Below are 12,783 nucleotides of genomic sequence, written 5' to 3'. Positions count from 1 at the left end.
GGACTCTACACACGTAGCGTCCGTGACAGGGTGCTACCTAGAGCCTTCATCATAACAGGTATAGGACCTAATTATTTATTCCATTCAACTTACATCCTTTAATTATCCTAACATAGGACAATAAAACTACCTAAGTTACATTCACCATGCTATTATTTTTAAATATAGGCATGTCACAGACTCTACAGGATTTTCTGAACATCTGAGACCATGCAGTGTGATCGCCAAAAACAAAATATTGCTCTGGCCGCATTAAATCTTTATTTTTTTAGACACCCTTGAGACTTCAAATAACATTATTTAAAGACCAAAGGATGACTTTTTATTGTTTTCATTCAGCACTTCCATTCAATATTGTCTTGAAAATGAAATTTTCCAACGGTGTAACTCATTTCTGTAAAACTATGTAGCTGTCTCTCGGATCACCTGAAATTGATGAATGGGTGATTCTTTAACTACGGGCACTATTGGTCTTGCAAATGTAATTTCCACCACACCATTGCCTTACAATATAAAGCACCTTGGGGCAACTGTTTGTTGTGATTTGGCGCTATATACATGTGCTCTGATGTCACTGTTTATCTCCACAGAAACTACCCAAACAATCTTTCATACAAACTGTTTAAAAGGGACATTACAGTGTTGTGGTGGAAATTACGGCAATAGTGTGGGACAACTACATTTTGTAAAAAAAATAACAGTTGTATGACATTGAATACCCCCAATTATGTTTTGATTATTTTACTGATATTTTATTCAGAGATATTTTAAAACATTAGAAAAAAAAAAAACGTTTCTTTACCATTCATTTTTATCATTGAAGATCAAAAGTCTGGGTGTGGGACAACCACAAAATGGCAATATTTGCATATAATGATGCTGAAAAAAGGTGAAAACTACTAGAACAAATTTTTTAACACTTTCATTGTAAAGATAACTATAAAAGTGTGAAATTTCCCCTTTTTTCTGTTTTTCATACAATATGATCAAAGGACATAAGTCCTGTAGTTTAAGAATCACCCGAAATTTTCTGAAAATAGAAAACAGATTTGTTTATATCATAGAAAAACATTTACATAAATGACTACCACACCTTTATTGTTATACAATAAAACATGGTGCATCAATTTTAAATTGACACAGAATAACGCCTAATTTCATTAAAAAATGCACCACATTTCTGGTCATAACTTGTTAAATATTAGGATTAATCAAACCATTTTTTCGGGAACATGACGTTTTTTTTCATATGCAGAAAGCAAAAGTACATCTTCATGACATATGATTTAGTGTTTCTGATATGATAACATCTGTATTTTGTATCTATAGCCTTGATTGTGACCGACCCGTCGACATTATTATGTTCACTAAGGATGTAATAAAATCTGCATTTGTCCATCTGTCATGTAGCAGGATTACGTCAAATCTACTGCACGGATTTTCACGAAATTTTCAACACAGATTAGGCCAAGGAAGACTCCACAAAATTTTGGAGGTGATCTGGATCAAGTTTCACTTTGTATATTATATATAGTATAAATTAAGGTGATCTTAAACATTACTCTTGGGGGGGGGGGACAACAACTGACTGGCCACTTGAAATTTCAATAGGCGGCCAGGTAGGAGTCAACTGAAGAATTACACGTGTTGAAGTTTAAAAAGGCTCCAATGATATTGAAAACTACATCCCATTAGTGTGAACCATCTATGGCTAAACTCTATGGAGTTATGGGGTAAAGACAGCAAGAATGGTGTCAGTCAATTTCAGTTTGTACAGGGGTCAAAAGTTAAAGTTGCCCCAATTTTGGTAAAAAGTGATGTAAATTGGTCAAGTTAATATGGTTTTAAAAAGGAAGAGTTTGCACCTGGTGCGCAGTTACTCAAGAGATAAATATTCAGATTTTGAACTGTGTGCCACTAAAAACCAGGAACTTCCCAATGAGTCACGACATTGGAGAAGGAGGAAGTGACATCAGTGCCAGAACCATTATCTTAACAGTCCCATTAATTTATGGATTTTTCTAGGCTACTGACAGCCCCATTTCCACCGAGTGGTTCGGGTCGGTGAAGCACTTTTTTTAATATACGTGTCAGAACGGTTAATTCTCACCGACAATCCTTTTGATTGGCAGGTGTAGCACTTTTATCGACGTGCGCGCTCACACGGTGTTGGTGGGTTCTCCACAGTCTTAACTTCCAGCGCAAACAGCAGAGACTCGATCCATCAGCTGCAGACGCAATGAACGGATTACACCTGTAGTTGACTGCGCTGGTCGTGGATCAGTACAGCAGAGATTCGAACCATTATAGACTTTTCTTCAGCCAGGACAACAAATTAAATTTTCAGACATTTTCATCAGACTGAACATTATCTCACTGAAACGGACAGGTAAGACTATTATTTTCTCCTTGTGTAAATGTTTTTAATATTAAATGTGTTGCATTACAAACATACAGTACACTAACTGTATTCAAGAAGGAAACATTTATTTTAAAAAACAGGTGATATTTTCAGTCCCTTGTGACATTTTTCAGATTTGAATGTCTCGTCACTTTTTTCTGAAGTCACAGATAGTATGTTTTTTTTTCCTAATCAGTTGATTAGACCAAAGAGCATCACCTTTACCCACATGCCAAAATCACCTGCAATATTTATTTATAATCACCATTCTGTGTTCTGAACTCTGCCAGTATTGTCACTGTTGTCATACTGAAGGTTTTCCTCTAAGGTTTAGTCTCGCTCATTGTCATCTAAATAAGGTTCAAAACCGTAAGGCTGTGTCCTCCACAGTTTATTCAGACTGGACTTAAAAAAAGCTCCACACTAGAAAAGAAAAATCACCCGAAAACAGCTCGACCTCCGCCATGTTTACAACTGGGCTTGAATCAGCAGGTCCTGTTCTTGTGATGATGTAACAACGATATGGTCGTGGCTGGGGGCTGAAAGAGCGCAGGCTTCAGACAGCTGTTGGTTATCCTTCACCCACGCACTTATTGACTTTTATTGTTCAGGATTCTTAAAATATCAGCATATCATTTTTAGTGATTTGTACACATTTTTGGTGTCACCTACTCTTTAACCCAGTCATAGATTAGCCAGGAATTAGGTGGAGTGTGGTACCACTAAGATGACAACATCCTGAGCTGTTCTTCATAGGTTTTGAAGCCTATGTGATAACTTGGGCGGGGGGTCCATTAATGGTCAGATGGCCATAGACACAGCACCACTGAATTATTGAAAACAACACTTTCAACAGTCAGGCTGTTTGTTTCCTGGGTCCTCTGCCCTCTGGCAGTATCGCTACAAGTTACCACAGTGCAACTTCACATTCACTGAATTCATACATCAGATGAGTGAAATAAGTTCTCACCTGTAGCTTGTCTTGTGGAATGTGAAGCCAATGGTTAAATGAGTGAGCAAGTTTTTTTCTCATCTGTTTTCCTGGGGGGCAAAAAACAACATGAAAACACATACTGCCAGTGTAAAATAAACAGAATATATTTCAGTAAGAGTGCAAGCATTGAAGTACAGGGATTTACTAAAGCATAATAAATAATCTCCATAAGGTCAAGTCTGCGCATGTGCTACCTTCACCACATTAAAGAAGTGCCCTTCACCCAAACAGGCAACCAACCGGTGCATCACTGCCTCTTTAAGGTCGCCATCTACAGTCAGGTCCATAACTAGTTGGACTGTGTCTGGACACAACCACCATGGTTCCCAACCTGAGGTCCAGAACCCACCTTGGGGTCAATAGGTTTTTGGCAATTAGAAGTACACAACACTCTACATAAGGTCATACTCACTTTTTATTTGGCTTAAAATAGAAAAAGATGGACCACATCAACTGCAGCAGAAGTTTGAGCAACACAGCAGTCAGGGCTTACATCTGGATACAGAGGCAAATATTGACTTCGTGCACAAAACAGGAGCCTCTGGAAGCTAACTGTGGCTATCTGAGCAAATACTGTACATTAGAATTGCTATGCCAACATCACAGACCACTTAGGGTGGCACATTTATTAAAACACACACCTGCTTTGCTGCTCTATGAACACTTGTTTCCCTTTTTTCTTTCCCAGTCAGGCTTACTTTTGTTTATAGACATTTTAGAGTTTAAAAACATTGAATTACTATTAATTATGCAGGCCTGCCATCTAGTCACTCGGCAGCCATGTTACCTCCCCAATATCGCTACACTTTGAGGTCTGTCAACTATCCTAAAACTCCTAGCTTTACTAAATAAGGGCTATTAAATGAAAGTAACCATAGTGTCAGCTGATATTGCTGTTAATAAATCTTAAATATTTGTGTAAGTTGTGATGCAATGTTGAGATGTCAGTGCTAGGACTTCAATTCCTTCATTGCTGATTATTAATCATTAATACAATCAGTCTACAAAAGTTTGTTCTTCCTCCCAGATAGCAGGGCAGCATCGTATAATTAATAGCCATCCCCTCCCCTTGTCTCCCCCTGGTTGATCAGGAATCTCAATGGTTCAGTTAGGGTAGTATCTCCCGTTGCTGTGACAGCCTGTGAACAGCATCAGAGAAAATTTGCACAGTTCGGTGCGAGGTTTGCAGCTTTTCACAGCTGCCTTGCTTGAGTGGTGGGGCGGCACCTGCACATTGCTTGATTTTTGAACAGACCAAAAAATCCGCACGCTAAACTCTTTCACCAAGTCATCAGGCAGGCACCTTGTACGCCTCACCACATAGTCTCTGCGACTCAGAACATGTGGGACTACTTGTGAGGGGCTGACACACACACACACACACACACACACACACACACACACACACACACACACACACTTTCCTTTTATATGATTGAAGAACAGTGCTTCGGGAAGCAGCCAAACAGAACAGGATGCATACATTAACCTGTAACATGATAACTAAGCATGACAGATGGTGCAAACTATTCCTTATTAGAACCCTATTAACCCAACAATAATTTGCATCTTTTTTTTTTTATACTGAATTTTAGCAACTTTAACTTTTGACCCCTGTACAAACAGAAATTGACCTTTGTCACCAGTTTTTGCTGTTTTTATCCCATAACATTCCAGACAGTCCAAACTATACCTTTTTGGAATCGTTATGATCAGACAAGTAATGATATAGTTTTCAGCATGATTGGAGCATTTTTAAAGTTTGACTTTTGTGCAATTCTTCATTGACCCCTACCTGGCTACAGTTACCACCCTGGGATGGCTATGCTACATTTTTGTGTAGGCCATGATACACTGAGCCTGGATTCTAAGTGTTGTTTATTCCCCTTAAGTGGTACTGATTTGGTCAAAATTGATGAGCGGCTCATGAACTAAAATTCATTGCTCTGTGTCTGAACTCTAACCTGGACTGCTGTGGCAGACACTTTACACCTTATAATAGTTATTGTCAAAGATTATCCAACCAACAATAATCCTGGAATTAATGTTGCATATAATTTGTAACCAATATGTAATGACAGACATCTTATTTTACCAGGTTAGTCTCTTCTACAAGGGAGAACTGGACAATTATAAAGTTTCCAATTCACTTAACCTGCATGTTTAGACATGGGAGGAAGCTGGAGCACCCACCCAAATACCCGGAAAACATGCCAACTCCACACAATGGCCACAAGTGGAAATCGATCCCATGACCTTCTTGCTGCGAGTAGGGCTGGGTATAGATTCAAATTTCAAGAAGCAATCCGATTCAGAATTGATTAGACATTTATCTGGGTTAGTGTTATTAAAACTGTTTTTGAGCTGTTACCTGATTGTCTAGTTATGCAACATATTAATACTTGTATAATATTGACATTTGTCAACAAATTAATGAAGTATTTGTGGTTAATGATGGTTATAAGACTGATGAAAATGGAAAGAAGCAATCCCCCTCCCAGAATGACAGACTAGCATTTTTATTTTACAAAACATGCTGTACACCTGGTTCATTGCTCCTGACATGTACATTTCTACACTGTTTTGGGCTGATGTGCTTTTCTTTTGGTTTTAAAGTAAAGCTGTAACAAAAAAAAATAAATAAATAAAAAATAAAAAAAAAAATCACAAAATTCAGCCCTCAAAATGCAGGCAGTAGTATTTCAGAGACTTATTTAAAAATTTTCCCCGGGGGAGAATGCCCCCGGTCCCCCCTACAATACTTGCGCCTGCAGTGCTCACTGTGCGGCTGTGGGAAGACTTCTCCTGCAGCAGGAGAACGTGGCTATAGGAAAAGTTCTTTTGCAGCATTCTGTGCAGCAAGCGCTGGGGGAAAAGAACTTTTCTTCTCCTGTAGAACTTTTCTATAGCTGCACAGCAAGCTCTGGGGGATAAGTTCTCCCACAGTCCACACTGTCCCACAGAAAAGCCACGTTATATGGGGGGGGAGACTGAAATGTGGACAATTCTCTTCCTGCCTGCAACAACAGACAAGAGTTCTGGTAGTCACAACTGATATCTTTAAATACCTTAAAAACTTTTAACCATTCCATGTTTTATGTAGTTTTTATGATTATGTATTGTGTGCAGTTGTGAGTTTTACAGATGTTATAAAGACTGGCATTTGACTGAAACCACTACACAAACAAAATGTTTTATTCATTATTACCCACCACGATGACTGCATAAAATTTTATAGCAACTGGACTCCCTGCTAGATGTTAACCACTAAATTAAAGTGATTTTTTTTTAAAACCAGGTTTGAAGAGTGAAGACTGTGGTATACCAGATACAGTAGTGTTCAGAATAATAGTTCTATGTGACTAAAAAGATTAATCCAGGTTTTGAGTATATTTCTTATTGTTACATGGGAAACAAGGTACTAGTAGATTCTCACAAATCCAACCAGACAAAGCATTCATGATTCTTAAGGCTATGAAATTGGCTATTAGTGTAAAAAAAAAAAAAAAAAAAGTAGAAAAAAAAGGGGGTGTTCACAATAATAGTAGCATCTGCTGTTGATGCTACAAACTCAAAACTATTATGTTCAAACTGCTTTTTTTTAGCAATCCTGTGAACCACTAAACTAGTATTTAGTTGTACAACCACAGTTTTTCATTTCTTCACATCTGTGAGGAATTAATTATGTTGGTTTGGAACCAAAATTTTGCTTGTTTACTAGGGTGCTTGGGGTCACTGTCTTGTTAAAACACCAATTTCAAGGGCATGACCTCTTCAAGTATTTTGACATATCCAAAGTTCCATGATACCTGGTATGCGATTATATAGGCCCAACACCATAGTAGGAGAAACATGCCCATATCGTGATGCTTGCACCAACATGCTTCACTGTCTTCACTGTGAACTGTGGCTTGAATTCAGAGTTTGGGGGTCGTCTCACAAACTGTCTGCGGCCCTTGGACCCAAAAAGAACAATTTTACTCTCAGTCCACAAAATATTCCTCCATTTCTCTTTAGGCCAGTTGATGTGTTCTTTGGCAAATTGTAACCTCTTCTGCACGTCTTTTATTTAACAGAGGGACTTTGCGGGGGATTCTTGCAAATAAATTAGCTTCACACAGGCGTCTACCTGTCACAGCACTTACAGGTAACTCCAGACTGTCTTTGATCATCCTGGAGCTGATCAATGGGTGAGCCTTTGCCATTCTTCTATCCATTTTGATGGTTTTCCATTTTCTTCTACGCGTCTTTTTTTTTTTGTCCATTTTAAAAGCATTGGAGATCATTGTAGGTGAACAGCCTATAATTTTTTTGCGCCTGCATATATGTTTTCCCTTCTCCAATCAACTTTTTAATCAAACTACACTGTTCTTCTGAACAATGTCTTGAACGTCCCATTTTCCTCAGGCTTTCAAAGAGAAAAGCATGTTCAACAGGTGCTGGCTTCATCCTTAAATAGGGGACACCTGATTCACACCTGTTTGTTCCACAAAATTGACGAACTCACTGCCTGAATGCCACACTACTATTATTGTGAACACCCCCTTTTCTACTTTTTTTTTTTTAACTAATAGCCCAATTTCACAGCCTTAAGAGTGTGCATATCATGAATGCTTTGCCTTGTTGGATTTGTGAGAATCTACTGGTACCTTGTTTCCCATGTAACAAGAAATATACTCAAAACCTGGATTAATCTTTTTAGTCACATAGCACTACTATTATTCTGAACACTACTGTATACAGCCTAAGAGCAGTACCATGAAGCACTTTGAAGCTTCATGTGTGAATGTGCTTTACAAATAAAGTAGTTATTATAAAACAAAGAATGTTCAATCTAGAGAGACCTAGACCTCTTACTTGGAGGACTGAGAATCTTCATTAAAATAGATAAAGAATGCACATCCAGCATACATCTAAAATAAGTGTTATTACTTAAAGGATTTTCTAAGGGGTACCACTTCTACTAAAATGTGAAGCTTCACATGTTCACCCCTGTGGTGTACAGTGAACTACGAGGTCTGTCCAAAAAGTATCAGACCTTTTTATTTTTTTCAAAAACCTTATGGATTTGAATCACGTGTGCTTGCATGAGCCAACCTTGAACCTTCGTGTGCATGCGTGAGTTTTTTCATGCCTGTCGGTTGCGTCATTCCCCTGTGAGTAGACTTTGAGTGAGCACTGGTCCTCCCCCCTTGTTGGATTTTCATTGCGAGCAAAATGTCTGAACGATTGGAGCAGCGCTGAATCAAATTTTTCCAGAAACTGTGAGAGACAGCCAGGTGGAAACCATTCGGAAGATTCAAACGGCTTTCGGTGGCTTTTCAGTCAAGTGAGTATCCGAGGAATTGTGTAAGAGCTGGACATGTCACAACATGTCCTGTGAGACTTCCAACTTCCGCACGTCTTTCATTACAAAATCTCCTGTAACAGTGGAATGTGCCGAAAAAGTGCTGATGTCCACGTCTTCTGCAATTTCTCTGGTAGTCAGACGACGTCCTGGATCAACACAGCATTCACTTTGGAAATGATCTGGTCGTTTCAGCCTGTCGATGGCCGCTCGGAGCGCGGCACACCCTCCGCCATTGTGCGCCGTCTTTAAACCGGTTGTAACACTCCTTAATCTGTGTGATGCCCATAGGATTGTCACCGAAAGCCGTCTGAATCTTCCGAATGGTTTCCACCTGGCTGTCTCTCACAGTTTCTGGAAAAATTTGATGCAGCAAAGCTCCAAATCGTTCCACCTCGCAATGAAAATCCAACGAGAGGGGAGGACCAGTGCTCACACAAAGCCTGCTCACAGGCGAATGATGCAACTGACGGGCGTGAAAAAAAAAATCACGCATGCGCATGAAGGTTCAAGGTTGGCTCATGCAAGCACACGATTCAAATCCATATGATTTTTGAAAAAAATAAAAAGGTCCGATACTTTTTGGACAGACAGACCTCGTACATCAATAAAGCCATGTTTAATTATTCTTTTCCTGGATGTGCACCACTATAAACAGAGATACCAGCTTTAAAATGCACCATGGATAGTTATCTTGACTGTGTGGTGGCTGGACATCACTCACGGAGCAGAGCGATGCACACCAACACTACACACCAATACTCCTAAAGGCTTCACAGATCTTGCTTATTGGCTAAAAGCCTAGCAGAACAGAGTCAGGGCCACGACAACTGCTCTACCCGCTGAAGTATTTGGAGCTGATCTGCAACAGAACCAGAGAACTTTAGTGTGAATTCTGTGCATAAATTAAACTTTCCATGTGCCACATATGAAAGAAGACTGGAAGTCACAGAGCAGACAACATTTATTCAAACTCAAAAGAATCATTGTAAGGATGCTTTACATCTGTGATGCAAATACTCCTCTCAGAGTTACAAATCCTGCTATTCAAAGTAGCTACAGTAAAACTCTCGTATCACATTATGATTTTACCCCACTCCCAGCCCAATTATACCAATATGTAATTCAGCCAACTGCTTCTCATTTAGTCCTTCCTGTGTGGCATTTCTGTTCTTGCCATGTGAGCGTGGGTTCCTGCCAGATACTCTGGCTATCTCACACTTCCATAGACATGCAGGTTAGATGAAGTGGAAGCTTTGACTTGACCGCAGGTGTGTGTGTACACGTGTCTGTATGTGACCCTGTGATAGACTGGTGTCATATCCAGGGTGTATCCCGCCTCTTGCCCTATGACTGATGGAATGGGCTCCAACGCCTCCCCAGTGCCCCTTGATTGGGGTAAGACAAGCTTCAAGCATTGAGTTACATTTTTCTGACATGGGCGTGAAAAAAAAAAAAAATCTCAGGAAACCAATTTTTTAAGTATCTGTTTCATTTTTGTGGCATTATTAGCAGAAAATAGTTGGCTTTCGATCAATAACCTTTCTGTAGTTATGAAAACGTTATTAAAAAAAGTACTGATATATGGTGAAAAATCGCATGAAATTGCTGTTTTTTTAGTTGAAAATTTCGGACAGTGCCACCTATTTTGCCCTGTTATACATTTTCTATTTATATAGGCACCCAAAAAGTTTGCATGGAACTCAAACCATATTTGAAATTTCAAAACTCCAGTTTTTAGGTATTCCATTACAATTTGTCCAAGAAAATCATTGCCAAATGTCAAACAAACAAAGTTGAAAATCACAACAAAATTTAGACATTGGAGCCAAAAGCGGAACTTCTAATACTTGTCTACGCCAAATTATTCATGGTAAAATTTTGATATTTCACACAAACATTGTGAACATAATATGTTAATACACAAAATAATCAATTTTTATCTATTGGTAAATACAGCGTGCTTATGTCACAAAGTAGACAGCCAGCCATAGCAGAAGTTGAAAGCGTGGAAAAAAAAATAAATACTGCCCTGTCTTTTAAAAAAAAAAAAAAAAAAAAAAACCCACACACCTCAAAAGATTTTCATCCTAGCTCAATGAAAACATCTATTGCCAAATATGAGGTCTGTTAAACTATCCAACCTTTTTGTTTTTTGCAAAAACCATATGGATTTGAATCATGTGTGATTGCATCAGCCAAGCTTGAACCTTCGTGCGCATGCTTGAGTTTTTTCACGCCTGTCGGTTGCATCATTTGCGTGATGAAGCCTCACAGGACATGTTCTGGCATGTCCAGCTCATCCACAATTTCTCGGATAGTCACACGACTGAAAAGCCACCGAAAGCTGTCCTGTGAGACCAACACGGAGGTGCTTTTGTCCCGCACCATTCGCGGCTCTGTGGCGCATTCCTCTGCTCCTCTTTCCATGACAAAAACTCCTGTAACAGTAGAATGTGCCAAAAAAGTGCTGATGTCCACGTCTTCTGCCATTTCTGTGGTAGTCAGACGATGTCCCGGATCAACACAGCCTTCACTTTGGAAATGATCTGGTCGTTTCAGCCTGTCGATCGCCCTCGGAGCGCGGCGCGCCCTCAGCTGCTATGGGCGGTCTTTAAACCGGTTGTAACACTCCTTAATCTGTGTGATCCCCATAAAATCGTCCCTGAAAGCCATCTGAATTTTCTGAATGGTGTCCACCTGGCTGTCTCAGTTTCTGGAAAAATTTGATGCAGCAAAGCTCCAAATCGTTCAGACATTTTACTTGCAATAAAAATCCGACAAGGGGGGGTAAACGACGAGAGACTCCACCCATCCTCACACAAAGCCTGCTCACAGGCGAATGACGCAACTGACAAGCGTGAAAAAACTCAAGCATGCGCACGAAGGTTCAAGCTTGGCTGATGCAATCATATGTGATTCAAATCCACATGGATTTGCAAAAAATAAAAAAAGGTCAGATAGTTTTCTAACAGACCTCGTATATGTCAATGAGATTTTATTTAGATTTCTGCATCTCCTGCATTTTTTTGTGATTATTATTATTATTTTTTTATTTATTTTTTTACAAAGACCTTCACCGTGGTGCTGTAGAGGTATTTTTGAAGACATGATGTATGTCATGAGAGTTTAGATCTATTTCTGAAACAGATATTTATCACCAGGAATGATGTTCCTGCTTACTACAGAAAAAGCACACTGCTCAGGTCAACCAATAATACTGTCATTGTCCAGTGGTATGGAAATGGACCTTCAGCATGATTAGGTCTTCAAATGTTGATCTTCTAGCTGAGAATAGAGTTGATGCAAGCAGGGCTTCTCACAATGAAAATACATTGCACCGCTACCATATGGCACTGTCTGAGCTGAGACAGGACTAAAATGTTAAAGAATTTCAAGAAAATAAGTTCATATGTTAGATTAGCAACCTATGGTGAAACTGCTGTTTCATAGGTCTGTAAAACTTAGTTACTGCCAAGGTTACATATAGCTTCGGTTAAGTTCAGATAACTTTTTTGGATAAAGATTTTGTATCAATTCTTTCGATTATGAATATTGATAAGTATTTTGTTCAGCTAGAAACAGTATTTTTATTGTGTTATAAGAAAGTTTATTTTTTTGGCTTCTATATCAGTAAAATGTAACTCAGTACTTGAACCATGTCATAAGTGGGTAAAGAAAACAAATAATTTCGCCCTGGTTTAAACTGAATACGTCATACAATATTTCTACTAAGTGCATACTGGCACCTTACAATTCTTTCATGCATTTTGGTGATCCTGCGACATAAAAATTGAGCACCTGTGTGACAGCAGCACGAGATAGGACTTCTCAGCTGAACAGCAGCATCACCTTATTCTCCCCAATGCCCTTCACTGAAGGAGAGGCTCACCTGGCAGTTGCAGCAAGTAGCTGTAGGGCTCCAGAAGTATTCGCTCGGACGACGAGTCCATGTCCATCGTTTCCAATTCACACGTCTACTGGAAACACAAAAGGTGCTATTCAATAAACAAAATCCAAGTGCAATTTCAGTACAATGCA

At 39.2% G+C, this 12,783-nt stretch overlaps 1 protein-coding gene across 8 annotated transcripts in view; it reads right to left on the bottom strand.

The window, feature by feature from the left end:
• The window catches only part of ggps1 (geranylgeranyl diphosphate synthase 1), a 50,296-nt gene that overhangs the window by 26,184 nt on the left and 11,329 nt on the right, over positions 1–12,783 (bottom strand). For 2 of the 8 annotated variants that reach the window (XM_034185020.1, XM_034185017.1), the window contains exons 2-3: positions 12,635–12,722; positions 3,372–3,442 (exon numbers count right to left, since the gene is read on the bottom strand). In XM_034185020.1, coding sequence (XP_034040911.1) covers positions 3,372–3,442; positions 12,635–12,701 — 138 coding nt within the window. In that variant the 5' untranslated portion in view covers positions 12,702–12,722. The remainder of the gene's footprint in view (positions 1–3,371; positions 3,443–12,634; positions 12,723–12,783) is intronic. The other 6 variants (XM_034185016.1, XM_034185019.1, XM_034185021.1 and 3 more) reach the window with 3 other exon arrangements.

The sequence above is a fragment of the Thalassophryne amazonica genome, chromosome 13 (genome assembly GCF_902500255.1).
Source record: "Thalassophryne amazonica chromosome 13, fThaAma1.1, whole genome shotgun sequence".
Lineage (NCBI taxonomy): Eukaryota > Metazoa > Chordata > Actinopteri > Batrachoidiformes > Batrachoididae > Thalassophryne > Thalassophryne amazonica.
The sequence above is the reverse complement of the archived record's forward strand: the minus strand, read 5'-3'. Positions and strand labels throughout refer to the sequence as shown.